This window comes from Pundamilia nyererei, unplaced genomic scaffold (genome assembly GCF_000239375.1).
Source record: "Pundamilia nyererei isolate P.nyererei 1_Seehausen unplaced genomic scaffold, PunNye1.0 scaffold00179, whole genome shotgun sequence".
Lineage (NCBI taxonomy): Eukaryota > Metazoa > Chordata > Actinopteri > Cichliformes > Cichlidae > Pundamilia > Pundamilia nyererei.
The window spans coordinates 153954-168236 of record NW_005187580.1 but is presented as its reverse complement, the minus strand read 5'-3'; the positions used below and the strand labels follow the sequence as shown (position 1 = coordinate 168236).

The window sequence follows — 14283 nt, the reverse complement described above, 5'->3', positions numbered from 1 at the left end:
CTCTGAGCAAATGGGAACAGAGTGTGAGGCGCCTCACAAGCAGGCCAATCGCCAGAGAAACTAGAGACCGCGTGGAAACATGTTAGCATGTCTCTGTGAGCCAATCTATAGATTCTGGCCCTGTCTCAGAACCAGAACAGTTGGACGGCATTTAAGTGAGTGACTGTGCCAAGATGGTTGCCAAAGCCAGGAGAAAATAGTTGGAAAATGTGAACATGCAAATGTGCTGTTGTCAGATGTGTGTTGGGCAAAACATGCGAACACGAGTGATGCTATCGGTTTGTCTTAGTTTGTAGCATGGTGTTATTTCTATGTACCTTCCTCCCACACTCCTGCTTATCTTTAAAATTAAGAGCATTTGGTATAAGGTTGCCATTACACTTCAAAGTGCTTTGTTTTTAACTGTGGCCAATTGAGTATTTTGAATTCCACCCCCTGTTGTACGTGAAGTTCTGACTTGAAAGGTATATATGCATATAAATCAGTGAGCTCAATTATCATTGTCAGTGAAACTTTTTTAAGAGGTTTGAAATCTTAAAGACTGCTCGCTACATGACAGCAGGGAGGCTGAAATATGTAATTTCATCCTCTCTTTCAACAGGTGCCTCTGCAAACAGTACAGCCTGCCAAACAGACAGGGAAATAATCCTGAACGCTGGTTTTAGGCGGGTATTAGGGCCTTCAGAGAAACGATATATACCTCAACAGATGGTTGTAACAAGAGGAAAGGTTTACAGATACATACCTGATACACTGTTGGGGATTCCTGTCCTCCTATGCTTCAACCTGGGGTGTAAATCATAGTTAGTGTCACCAGACGTGGGTAATGTGTAAGTGTGTAACTGCTGCAGCAGAGTGATGGAATTGACCTTGAACTGCTGCGACTGAGTACACGGCTGGAATGTTTTTACCAAGGAGGGGACCAGAAGATCACTTGCATACAAAGATGTGCACTTACTCTCAGGGATTTGGGGTCACTTAGGAATGTTGTTGTTGAAAGAAAAACATCAAACTTGCATGTTTTTTGGCTGGGGAGACCTAAAGGAAACCACTGCCGTCACAGGGAGAACATCTGGTTCAAATGCAGAACGTTCTCAATATGAGGGAACAGTGCTAATAAATCATTTTAATGACATATGTAGGTAGATGTAAATATTAAAAGTCCAGATGCATATTAGGCTCCCTTACATCATTAGAAAAGCTGAATTCTTTGCTTATCATCTCAAATTATATTACCTTAAAGTCACGAGACTATTCTTTTTCTAAGAAATGAAACTATTGTTAACACAATGTGCACTACTCACTTTACAGAACAGCATAAACTGGCCCTTACTGATACAACAAAAAAGGCTAAGTGAACATTAGGAAAACCTAAAACTGCTTATCTATTTTTCTCCACACAATCATCTCTGGACTTTACAGAGGATGGTCCAAAGCAAAGTGAGTGACAGTCCTCGGGTCCTACTAACTGTACCAGCCTGGGTATTGTTAATAATCATGCCCATCCCTTTATGACCACGCCGTGCCCATCTTCTGATGGCAAGTCACAATGCTCACGTCATTTCAAACGGCTCACTAGACTGCAATTCAGTAGAGCACCGTTGGGATGTGGGGAAACAGGAAATTTATATCATGTTTGTGCAGCCAATGGAAAAAATCTTGGGGGAACGTTTTCAGTATCTTGTTGAATCGATATCATTAAGAATTACTGCAGTTCCGAAAGCAAAAAGGGAGTTTGACTTGGTACTAGTGTGATGTACCTAATATAGTGACCTGTGGGTGTATTTGACTGGTTAAATGCGTCTGTGAGATCAGTCAAGATTATTTAATTTGGGCTGGTCTATAGCTGAACCCTGAAAGATGCTCTATATGCCCACCAGTTTCCAGCTTTTTTTTAAAACAAAGCATAATTAAAGAGTAATTTTAACGTGTATTAAGCAAACTTGCATTAGTAAAGACAGCATGTCACTGGCGCCCATTAGTAATGCATCCTAAAATTGGGCTTATGGGGGTTTTACATAAACGATTTATGATGAATGACTTTATTAAACATTAACAGCAGGTTTGATGATATCTTGCTATATTTGTTTCAAAGCAAAGACATTTAAAAGTGACCCCAGACATTTGAGTAGTAGTGTAATGCAATAAGCACATTCATGCAAATGTTTACTCATGAAGACAAACACAATCTTCTCTTTCATATCCAGAGCCTGCTGTTCGCACCATTCAATGGTAATGAGCACTAATCTAGGAAGTCTGGCGTCTTATCACAAGGTTTTAAACAGTCATCAAGTGTGATTAACTTCCAGAATGATTTGATCAAGCAAGCAGAGCACAAGAACAAACTTACCATCACTTCACCTCTTAGAAATGTCGTGAAAGGGGCAGAAAATTGAGGAAGTGTGTGCACTGATATGACTAGACTGGCCGAAACAAACCTCATGCTGTCCAAAAACACGACGCAAATTATAGTACTTTACTTTAAGCTCATGAAACTGCCAAAGTAAATGTTACATTGGACCGTTTTTGAGGGTGTGTTGACGACTGTTACTCGGCTCGAGGGTCAGAAGGAGGCAGTTAAGTTGTTAATCTCAGCGTCAGGATCTGTCTGGCATCGCGTCCTGAATGTGTCAGCAGAACACTGGAAAACACAGTCTGAGTAGCACACTGAGTGCTATTGTTTTTGTTTTAGCCTAGCTTTAAATCCATGTTGGCAAAGAATGCTGGGGATCAGAAACAATGGTTATTATGAGGCCTGAAATCCACTTTAACCAAACTTAGACATAAGTATAGCTGCTAGAGCGTATGCGATTCATAAATAAGTGGAAATGCTGATTTTGCAGCTCTTTTTTATGCCCACATTTGAGCTTCAATTAGTTTCTGTAGATAATAAGAGGATTTTATATCTGGTGCTGGTCCCAGAAAAGAGTTTTTGTGGCTTAATCAACAGAAATGGGGCCACCATGCAAATATTGAAGCAGCATTTTAAATTATGGAGGGAATGGGTGCTATAAAATATAGATTTTTTTTTTCACATCAGGAAGGAACACAGAGACAACTGACTGCTTTCTACTGCAAGAATTCCTTTGAAGTTAATAAAGTTAGAGCGAAAACAGACAAAGCATTAACCTTTTTTTAAAAAAAAATAGAATTTATTCTTAAACTGATTTACGGCCTTGTAAAGTTGTATTCTTTTGTATTGGATTTATGCAGGTTTAATACCTTCATGTGCAGAAAATCTGCCTATGTGAACCTCTCTAATGCAGTGTTTGACCCTGCATAAAAAATCATTAAAAAGATTTTTCCTGAAATTTGCAGAAGAAGAAAAAATCTAATATTTATGTAGATATTTAAAATATACTTTAAGCTTTGGCAAAAACGTTATCATGCAAAGCTGTTCAAATTTGAGTTAATTCGGCACACTTTAACTTTCCAACTATTGTTGGCATACACACAGTAACAAAAACAACAATAATGCTCCACCAGTACACTAGGCTTAAGCTAAATAAGACCAGATGTGAATGAGGAACGTGGTCTCTGTACTCCCCCTTGTTTTGTTTGTTTGTGGCATCATGCATCCTCGAATTGGCCAGGACAAATTGATCTCAGGCAGAGCTATTTGAAAACAATTGTGCTGCACACTTCATTCCTCTGGGCAGTTCTTCTTTTGAATGAAGAATCTGAAATGTTGTGACCTAATTATTATAGACTGGCATGCCTGATCTATTTAGTCTTCATGTGGATGTTGACGTTTGGGGCCGAGGTAGAAAACAAAAGGGAGGGGCGGGCACAAACAGGAAACATATGGTCCAAAATAGAAAAGTCTGGTCCCCAGTGTGATGATGTCTTCTGTGGAAAGAGCACATGATTGACAGAAGCAAAAATATTCACTCAGATTATTAGTATTATTTTTTTTAATATTTTCAAAAACTCATAATCTCATATCGCATACCGTACCCAAGAGGCTTTAGCTTGCCCACAGTTGCTGGGGATATGCAAGCCACTTTACAACCCACCTCCACCCCAGCAGTTTCTCTCTTAATTAATGCCATGTCTGTTGTGTTTAATGTCAGCTTTAGCTGCTCAGTTGGCAGCATTAGTCAGTGGAAATAATATCTCACTACACAAAGTATCTGTCCTACTGATAATAACTTCCTTTCCTGACTGATGGAAAATAATATTGATATAATAGATGTGTTTCTTCATAATGCTTGGCTTAATAATCCAAATGTGGATCTAATAAATAAACTGAACTTTAAAACCAGCTGACTCTGGTTAAGTTTACTTCTGCACCCTAACTACCAGTATCAAGCTTTACTCATAGCTGTTTAGACTTGTTGCTGAATATGAGGCGTTTTCAGACGTTTTGTGCTAATTTAGCAGAGCCGAAATGCATTTGATTAGTGATTGTAACGTCTGTTCAGAAAATGATGGTTTGTGTTGGTAATTGTCATAACCAGTCATTACCATTAGTGAGTTGGCTGCTGCATTTCTAAACACCAGCTGCAATTGTCAAAGTAACAAAGGGTCTGTCTCCTATGGTAACTGGAAAGAAGATTTCAATTCAATTCAGATTTATTTATACAGCCTAAATCACAACATTTGCCTCAAGATGCTTTATATTGTAAAGTAAATAATAAATAAACAATAAATGGAAAAGTGCTTTTACATCGCAATATGATGCAAAGTGGATGAATAAAATGAATAAAACATCTGAAATCTTGATAAAAGGAGCAAGAACCCACATGCTTAATTTTTGCTTCATAAAAAGAAATGGAATTTTTAACTGTGATCAGCATTTTAGCTTTGTGGGAAAGCGAATGTTTTTTGACTTGGTATTAAAGCACTTTCTTTGTGTCCATGTGCAGGAGCAAGAGGACCCCAACAAGCTGGCCACCAGCTGGCCTGACTACTACATCGACCGCATTAACTCCATGGCGGCTGTAAGTTAAACTGATTCTCCACTATTTTTAAAAAAGATAAGAGAAGACCTATTCTGCTTTTGCCTAGTTTGCATCATATATGTACCAGGTACTCTCTTTAAACATCTGTCATAAAATGCCATAGAAATGGTTGTATGATGGTCGTCTCAGGAATGCATATTACCCTAATAACTACCATTCAAGCATTGTGTTTGTGAGGGGCCAAATCTGCTTGTTTCCGACCACGCATGAAAAATATCAAGGGCCTATTAAGGGAACATAATAAGTCCCCTTTACAACAGCTTTAGGAGCATTGATGGTACTGAACTCTAGTTAATGCAGCCCCCACAGAGGTCACTGTTCGCTCAGCCGTTCTCTCTTAGATATCTTGGCTGGCGTTTTATCATCTCCCTGCTGACTGCTTGTTATATTCACACGAGCACATTCCTTCGCTGTGACCCCAGCATTCACACACACTGCGATGACAAACAGGCCATTTCGGCGCTCAGCAGTTCAGTCAGTGGGAAATACTGTCAGACACATGGAGCAAAGCCAGGATGACAATATTCGTTAGTTCTAGACCGTGTGTCTGCCAATAAAAACGGTGTGATACCATCGCAGAGTTCGCTTCTGCTGTGATCCCCATGTCGCTTTAGACAGAAGTGTTGTTATATGATGTTGTATTATATCAAACCGACTGGTTCGTGCCAGCAGCCTCTCACCCCGAGTCCTTCTGTGAACGACAAGCTGCCTCCCAAATGTTTTGAGATCTTAAAACATGACATTTTAAGCGAGTCTCTTGAAAGGTGACACATAAGCACAAAATGTAGAGACTAGCCAAACCGTCCGACATGTTTGCATTCATAAATCTTTCCAGTGTGAGGTAGAACAAACGGTTGAACCTTAGCATACCATAAACACCGAGCTGAAACGTAACGGCATTTAATATCTGTTTATTGCCCTGCAGTTTGTCGAGCGTAGCTGTCGTCGGTTGCAATTTTTGCAGCTGTTTTTGTTTACTGCCTCCACTCCAGAGATGAGAACTGCTTCTGAACAGCACACTGCTACCTGAGCTGAGCGTAGAGGTCTGGAGAAACGATTTTTCAGTCTCTTTAAGGCTCAGACGCTTGACAGCACGCACACACACTCACACAAACCGTATTTTAAGTAGAGCAGGGAGAAAGTGCTGATTTGTGAGTTGCCAAGAATTTGAAATCCACCAGGGCTGTAGTGGAGCCACTGTGCTATTAGGTGTCAGACGCTCTGTCAGAGTTATGTTTCAGATGTTCTTTTCCTGTTTTTCCTGCAAAACACGGTGATTTTAAAAAGTCTACTGTACAGTACCAGAAGTTTTAAAAAGTTGACATCTATTGAAAATGCGGCCGCCCTTGCTTGAGACTTTTACAAAAAATGTGTCTGGAATAATATCAGGGAGAAACCTGGTTTCAAGCACAGTAGCGTCAGCTAATATTACATCAGTGGGTGACATGCATGAAAAAGATTTTACAACTTGTAGCAGTCTCCTTTTTGCACAAGCAGACCTACTTTAAGCTCCATTATTCACCGTTCCTCAGACTGATTTCCTCCCCTTCCTCTCCAACTTTGGTCCACCACGGAGCTCCAAACGATCTTCAACATCATTTTAAAAGTTGGAGGCACTCCACTCCTGCCCCGTGACCTCATGTTTTGGCTCCGGCGCGATCTCACCGGGGTCGGCCCCTACACAGTAGCTGAGTTATTGGATGATCTCATTTTGCCGCCCGGCGAGATTACTGTACAACCGGCATCTTGATGTTCATTCATAAAATTGTGTCAGAGCCCTGAGGTTGTTCGTGGGCCACCGCGTGATAACTCAAACGCCCTTGTGACTCTGACAGGAGTTTCTGTAGCCCCGCTGTGCCCGAGTTGTGTGCAGAGCTTCAGATCTCCCAGCTGGATCGTTTTTTCTGCAGAAATAAAGAAAAAGGAAAATGCACAAAGGTCTCAAACTTCTGGAAGTAATCACAAGACTGATTGATGGGATGAGATGAACTTTGATATGAACTGAGGTTCTGTGCTTTTTAGCAGGTTGATTAGGTGACACATTTTACAATGTACAGGATTAATTTTATTGCAAATAAACTGCATCGTGTTTTCATAATGTTTCGATTGGAAGCTGTATATCTTTGGAGCCATTCAGAATGATCTGTTAGCTAAATCTCTTTTATTACATTTATTTCTGGATATGATTTCATTTAATTATTATAAGGACACTTCATCTCACCATTAAATATACACGTCTTTTCTCTGGCCTGTAGTGCTATTTTCCAAATACTGTGTTAATGTGAGTTGCTCAGTTTTAGAGATCTTTTTTACAAAACAGTCTAGCTCTGAAAAGCGGAGCCAAAGCAGAAGTATTTTAAACTTGCATGCTTTCTAGTGACCAGCAGGGGGGGCTATTCTAGTCCGCTTTCAAAGAAGCGTATGAGAAAATGACCCTACTGCTCGCATTGCCAGTGACTACGGCAAATGCTTACACGATGAGTTTATGGTCTCAGTTGCTAGTGCCAAGTCTGAATATGTTTATTTTATAAATTATGGTTCTGTTTACATCAAATAGAATGATAAAGTTCGGGATTAGGTGACTGACAAGTTGCTACCATATGAGCGTGCAGTGTCCCTGACGTCTGATGTTAGGTATTAAAAGAAAAACAGTCACTTCACTGCTTAAATGCAGGCTAGGATAAATTACAAGAAAAATTTTTTTTTAGTCTGACGAGATATGAAACATAAACATATACGTTTACTTTTAATGCAACTTGACGTAAGCCTTCCAAATATCTTCTGATGGTGGAATATACGATGGCAGCTGGATTTCACTAAATTATTTTGTTTTAGTTAACAAAATTTAGTTTGTCTTGGTTTAGATTAAACTCATCCCTTCTCTTTGTTCCTTTTCTTTTTTTTTTCTTGGTTGATGCGTCAATGATCCACATGGCCCACATTAAGACTTCGATTAGTAGCATTCATCTTTGTTAACGACGCTCTTATGACTAGCTTAAAGGCATAGTTCTGGCTGGGGGGGCATTTCCCATCATAAGGATTTAGGGAAGTACCGTCTGCTGGTTTACCAACTGGCTCTAATGATATCCTTATGTGCATGTTGGCCACAGGTACGGGTGAGCTTACTAATAGCAGATGTAGGAAGGAGCCATTTGGCTAGACTCACTGACACGGTGAACTGGCTCACAGCACGACCCAATCATTCACTCAGCCCAACACTTGTTGTGTCCAACTTCCCATTGACTATGAACACGCTCATTTAGAGCAACAGGAGCCAGAGCGTTTGGCACAGGGCTCCTGAACCATCTGTACTTGAGGCTAAGTCGACACGATGGATGTTTTGAGTGTACCGTTTCTATATTAAACACTCTCGCACACTGGACAGATCTGAGCTCTTGTTGGAAAATCAAACATTGGGTCAGGATTCAGTTAGATATGTCATGGTAGCTAGTTGGCAGTCTATAAAATAATTATACAAACGGCGGGTGGGAGGTTGTGTGTTACTTTTTAAAGGGACAGTGCACCCCCAAATCAAATTTACCTATTCTTCCTCCGGTCTTTTATTTTTGCCTTGGTCTAAGTTGCCCAATGGCATTTGTCTATGACTCCTCAAAGCAACAAAAAGCTGCCTTAGTAGAACCAAACAGCAGTGTCTCTTTCCAAGGTCCACAAACCTTGTTATACTGCGCTTTTAAACGCTTTCACACACACTCACACATCTGGGACGATTTGAGGTTAAGCACTTGTGCAAGCACCACTTGCAGACTGCAGGGGCTGGGTATTGAACCATCAAGCTAACTTTTAGGTTGATGGTTTTATTTGTTTGTTTGCTTTTGTAGTGGCTTGATCATCACAAGACAAGACTTATTTAGAAATGAATGAGCGAGCTGCACCAAAATTTTAAGGTTTAAAGTTTGAAAGCAATCGCAAACAAGTATCTTTTGAGGGAAATGAATGGGCAGCACTGTGACTGGCTGAAACATGCACTGTTTGGCCTCGGTGCTTGGTAGTGAGCTACCATGGAAAAAGCCTGGAGATGCTAAGCAGAAGGCCCGTGGCACTGACTAATGAGAGCATGACTGCTCTCTGATACTGCAGACAAAATCAGTGAAGTGATGCAGAAATGCATTATCACTATTACTATTCTTTTTAGGTTGATTAGAGCTGATTGTCTGCATAACTTATTTTGGTATGTTGTGTAGCTTTAAACACAATCTGTTTGAGTTGTGGTGCCAGAAGCATAAGTCTGCTAATGAGTCTCTGATTGTTCCAATTAGTCCTAGTATCATATATAATCACACTAAAGACACTAAATGTGTGGTTGCAGTCATATTGCTGCCAAATTACAATTAATATTCTTGTGTTAAAGATAAGCTCCGAAAAGATCTGACACGGTGTCTGTGGATAACGTGAACCCTTAAAGTCTTTAAATATCTTAAATCAATCTGATCTTAAAATTTTAACAGACATAAAAAATTAACATTGCACAGAGCAAGAGGCAAAACACACTCTGATCATAAAATGGAAAGTTTTGTAAATATTGGAAACATACATTTAAAAAAAGAACCTTTGTTTTTTGTATCATCAAGATCAGGAAAGCAGCCTGACTGAAACTGGTTCTTTTAGGAATCATCTCGTCTCATGGGAGCCGTCTTCATAATGTCTCCAGTCAGATATTAAGTAGCTTTCATCTAAATATCTACATTAAAAGGGAAAAATAAAGAACCATACATATACAGTAATCACTGCATGTACAATAAAACTGCATGTAATTTCGCACAGCACTGACACTATATAGAAAATGTTTGCAATGAACAGAGCTGCAGTGTGATGGCAAATACATCTACTCATTAATCTAGTTAAGATGTAGGATTAATTTTGTTCTTTTAGTTTTTCTTAGCATTGTCCCTGAGAAGAGACAGAGGCATTGAATATTTTTGATCAAGTCTAGTAGAAATCTAAATTGCAGTGGGGGGGGGGGAAAAAATAAACATACTTTTAGAGGGAAAACATTTTAAAAATTGCAGTCATCTCCCACAACGCCTCAGAGTTGTTTCCTGTCATAAGATTTTCTGCCCAGATACAGAGATGTGATTGGATGACGGAGAGTGTTGTACATTTTGCTTCACGTGTATTTCTCGCCTTGCAAATTGTGATTGTAAATGTCTTGATGTTACTGTCATTCTATTGGCTCAAATGATTCAAGAGAAGGGTCAGTCATGCAAAATGGCCAATAGAAGCCAAAGTTATTGGCCATCAAAAAGTCCTGAAGACTATTTTCGCTGTGCAAATTGCGTTCACGCAGGGACCATTATGCCTGTGTGTGTGGGGGGGGTAATTCTTCCAAAAATATTCAAAAACAAGCATTTTGTAGGCTTGTAAATAAAGATTTAGAGTCATTTCTGCTCTTCAATACTTAAGAAAATTCAACTCTCACAGACTGTGGCAAAATGTAACAAATTGCAAAATGCCTGGCTAAGCCTTCATTAAAATCTCTGTAACTTTGCTGTGTTTCACTTCAGCAGCATCAGTCTTTGTACAGATAATGTCAATATGTTGATTCATGATGTTGTGGAGTTTATTGTGTACCGCAGGATATGTCCAAAGGTTTTATATGCTATAAAATACAGGAAAAAGAACAGAAATTAGGCAAGGAAAAAAAAATCGTATTTTTCTATTTTCCATCCTCAGCTGCTTTGACAAACTAGCATCTGCTGTAATATTTACAACGCTGATGAAGTCTCACAAGTGTTAGCTTTATTTTGATAGCAGGATTGTTTATACAGAGTTTGTAATTGCAGAGAAATACTTAATTCATTTTGGGCATGTCGTTTTCGAGCAGGAACCTCAAAATAGGTGCTTGAGTTCAAGGCAACTGGACTTCTTTTTTAGGTTCTTGAAGAAGCCCTACATATTTAACCTCTCGTGGGGTTGTCACCTTAGACCAACTTCATCATCCACATCATCTTTTAGAACCAAAGAATCCTTTTGCATGAGAAGTAAAATGTCTTAAAAACCTCAGAAAGAAATGCACTGCCTTCAGCTCAAGGACATAAGATCAGTCATTTGTTTTGTTGATTGGCTCTTTGCATTCAAGGTTGGGAGAACCACATCTTTAAGAATTTGAGTTGTTTAAGTCCATATTTCTCTGTTGTAATGTCTCATGTCAGGTAACATACAAGTCATGGTGTATTTCTTGCAGAAAACATATGCACAATGGTAATTGAGAGTGAAATCTCGTGCAGTGTTCCCAAAATTGCCATGTGGTTGCGTGCATTTGGTCTGTATCAACAGCCTACATAAATTAGCTTGTTGGACGAGAGATTCGACTGAACCACAAAAACCAAACAACCCCAATCAGTTGATGTTGTTTGTCTTCAGTTTTTGGTTTGTGTGAAATTGATTTTAAATTTTATTCTGAGCGGCATTAAAAAAGTCTTAAACCCAACTTTCCTCGGGCTGTAGGAGCCCTGCTCTAATTAAAAATGGAAAGTACCAAATTACTACCAGCAGGTAACATTCTCACTTGATGTAGAGTTGGAATTGAACTCTATGAATCTGTTATTTTTCCAGTGAAATCTCCATTTCTCTTCTTATCTGCAGATGCAGACTTTGTTTGCCTTTGACGAGGAGGAAATGGAAATGAGGAACAAGGTGGTGGAAGATCTGAAGACGGCACTTCGGACTCAGCCGATGAGGTGAGTGAAACTTAACTCTTCCATGTGACCTTCCCTTGGGCTGCACACAGCGCTGAGCTCTTTGCTCCATTCCTACAATTTAACTTGTTGAGGTTATACCACACACCGTAATCTGATTTAATAATGGATCTCGTGCTGCAGCGCAGTCTGTCTCTTGTCATGCTAAATGAGCCTATTCTTTACTTCAAACTGAAAAGTGATTAATTAAGGAAATTTTCAGTCGTCCACATTTACGCTGTGGTCATTAGCGGCTTTTGGCCTCACTCGTCACCACAAAGAAATATTCAAGGACACTGGGCATCCCCCCAACACAAACCGCCTACGTCTCCCAGTCAGCACCTCCTTTGGAGCTGTCCATCAGCCCGTGCCATTCTTATGAAGCAGTGGTCTGCCCCAAAATGGGGGTTGTTGAGTGTTCTCAAGGACGGCTATAAAATGACAGGCCTCATGTGCAGAGTGACAAAAACTCAGGGCAGCTCTCACGTCTGGGTCGCGTCTGGGTTGTGTGGGTGTGTGGGTGTATTTGTAGGCCAAGTGTGTGTGGTTGTGTTTGCTCCATGTGCCGACATGTGGGGATCCAAAACAGAACAAAGCTGGTGAGAAGCAGACTCAGAGGTCTAGACAGAAGACAGGAAATCGTTTGAAACTTTCTGTTTTAGACTTTCTGGCCTTGAATGTGAATCTTTATTGGAATATTATAAGGATACCAGAAATTATTGTCAGTTCCAATAGCAGTGAAATCCCACTATTGATGATATCATGCCTCAATAAAACAAGTCAGTCCAATTTAACTTTAACAGATCTAGACCTCTGACTTTGAGCTGCTTAGATAAGTCTAATGTCTATTTTCTGTCTGATATAATCCTAATTATGAGGCACAGATGGAACAGTGGAGCTATGCTGGTAAGCTGGCACCAAATCAAGATAAACGGGGTTTACAAAGAATGATTTAATCTATGGTATTTCCTTATTAGTTAATGTAAGTTGACAGATAGCAGCTGAACAGGTAAAACATTACAACTAACTGTTTTATCATTTGCAGTTTTAATTTTGTATTTAAAAGAAATCTTCTGCTTAAGTCAGATGGGTCCTAAACATTTTTTTTCTTGTTTATCGTCATTAACATATAGCCTAATCAGTATTTATGTGCAAACAAACAAACTAAATGCAAGTCTCAAAGAGTCACTGTAGCTGAATATGGTGTTTTTAACATAATGTGAAAACAAAAAAACAGTAACATTAAAAATATATTTATAAAATGGACAACAACATGCTATATTTAAGTAATTAGTGGAATTTGCAGGTACTGGCAAAATTCTGGTAATAAAAATCACTGAGGTTTGAACGTGTGATGTGATGATTGAAATAATTTGTTGGCAACTAAACAGGACAAATATATTTGTTGTGCTGCTGAATGAACAAATACAGATATATAGTAAACACTCTGTGACTTCTAACTCTTACTTACTGACCACACAAAAAAGAAAGTAATATGAATGCAAAGGTGCGCTCGAAGGTTCTGGATAAGTAAGGATTTATAATATATTTAAGGTCAGAGTTACACTTTTTTTCAAAGCTAATTAAATAAGATCAGCCCTGTTCATGTGGTAGACATCCTAAGCTGTATGTAGCTGACAGGGATGGGCTTTGAGTGTGCTCATTAAAGCTGATTTACAGCCTAAACCTGCTCTGATGATCTCACACTCATCCCACATGGGGACTACCGATGCTCTCTGTGTGCTCAGTGAAACTGAACTTTGAACACAGTTTCAGACACTGATAACCAGGAAAGAAAATCCTAATTAGTGGAAAAACTTCTTGCTGAGCTATATGTACTTTATGCCATTACCTGCTGTTGCGGCAAACAACATATCTGAATATATCGTCACAGTTTTCCTCCTTTGACATATTCAGGGTAGTAGGAATACTTATCCGAGTCTGAGGTAACAGGATTTGCACATTTGTGAAAATGCCATTTTAGTGCCTTGGGCTAATTTATGGAAGAAATTTTAAAGGGTTAGATGATGCAGTGCATTATGAAAGGAGTAGGTTTTCAGGAGGGGTTTGCACAGTTCATACTGCATTTGCAGTACATGATGAAAAAAATTTTGTAATTGTAGCAGGAAAGCAGGACGACTACTTGTAAACTTAAATTTACTTCAACATAAGCATCACTTTGGTGAGATGGCTATCTAGTCTCACAAACACTTGATAACGTTTACCCAGTGTTTATTTGGGAAGTACAGTTAATCTTCTGCAATTTTACTACCATAGTTTCTCTAAAGGCCAAATCCCAAAGTATTTGGCACTTGCAGAGCAACTCAATCCTTGAGAGGCCAAGTTAGGTTGTCATCTCTCTGCCATCATTACCACACTGTTGGTGCTGAGTTATTCCAGGTCTAAACTGACCCCCTGCTGGGCCTAATCATCGGGGAGGGTTTTTTGTACTGTTACGATGTTTTTAGAAACGAGCTACAACTAGCTAATGAATGTAATTAGCTTGGTGTTACCGTAAACTGTTTTTTACACACATAAAGCAGCCTGAAAGAATTAGAACAACAAAGTAGAAAAAAGAAGACCAGGTAAATGTTATGACTTGACACTTTAATTTGCTCAGTCCA

The 14283-nt window shown here is 39.3% G+C and overlaps 1 protein-coding gene across 6 annotated transcripts in view; it reads left to right on the top strand.

Annotated features, from left to right (window-relative positions):
* daam2 (dishevelled associated activator of morphogenesis 2) overlaps positions 1-14283 on the top strand; it is an 80779-nt gene that overhangs the window by 32290 nt on the left and 34206 nt on the right. For all 6 annotated transcript variants that reach the window (XM_005746484.1, XM_005746482.1, XM_005746483.1 and 3 more), the window contains exons 4-5: positions 4869-4943; positions 11568-11662. In XM_005746484.1, coding sequence (XP_005746541.1) covers positions 4869-4943; positions 11568-11662 — 170 coding nt within the window. The remainder of the gene's footprint in view (positions 1-4868; positions 4944-11567; positions 11663-14283) is intronic.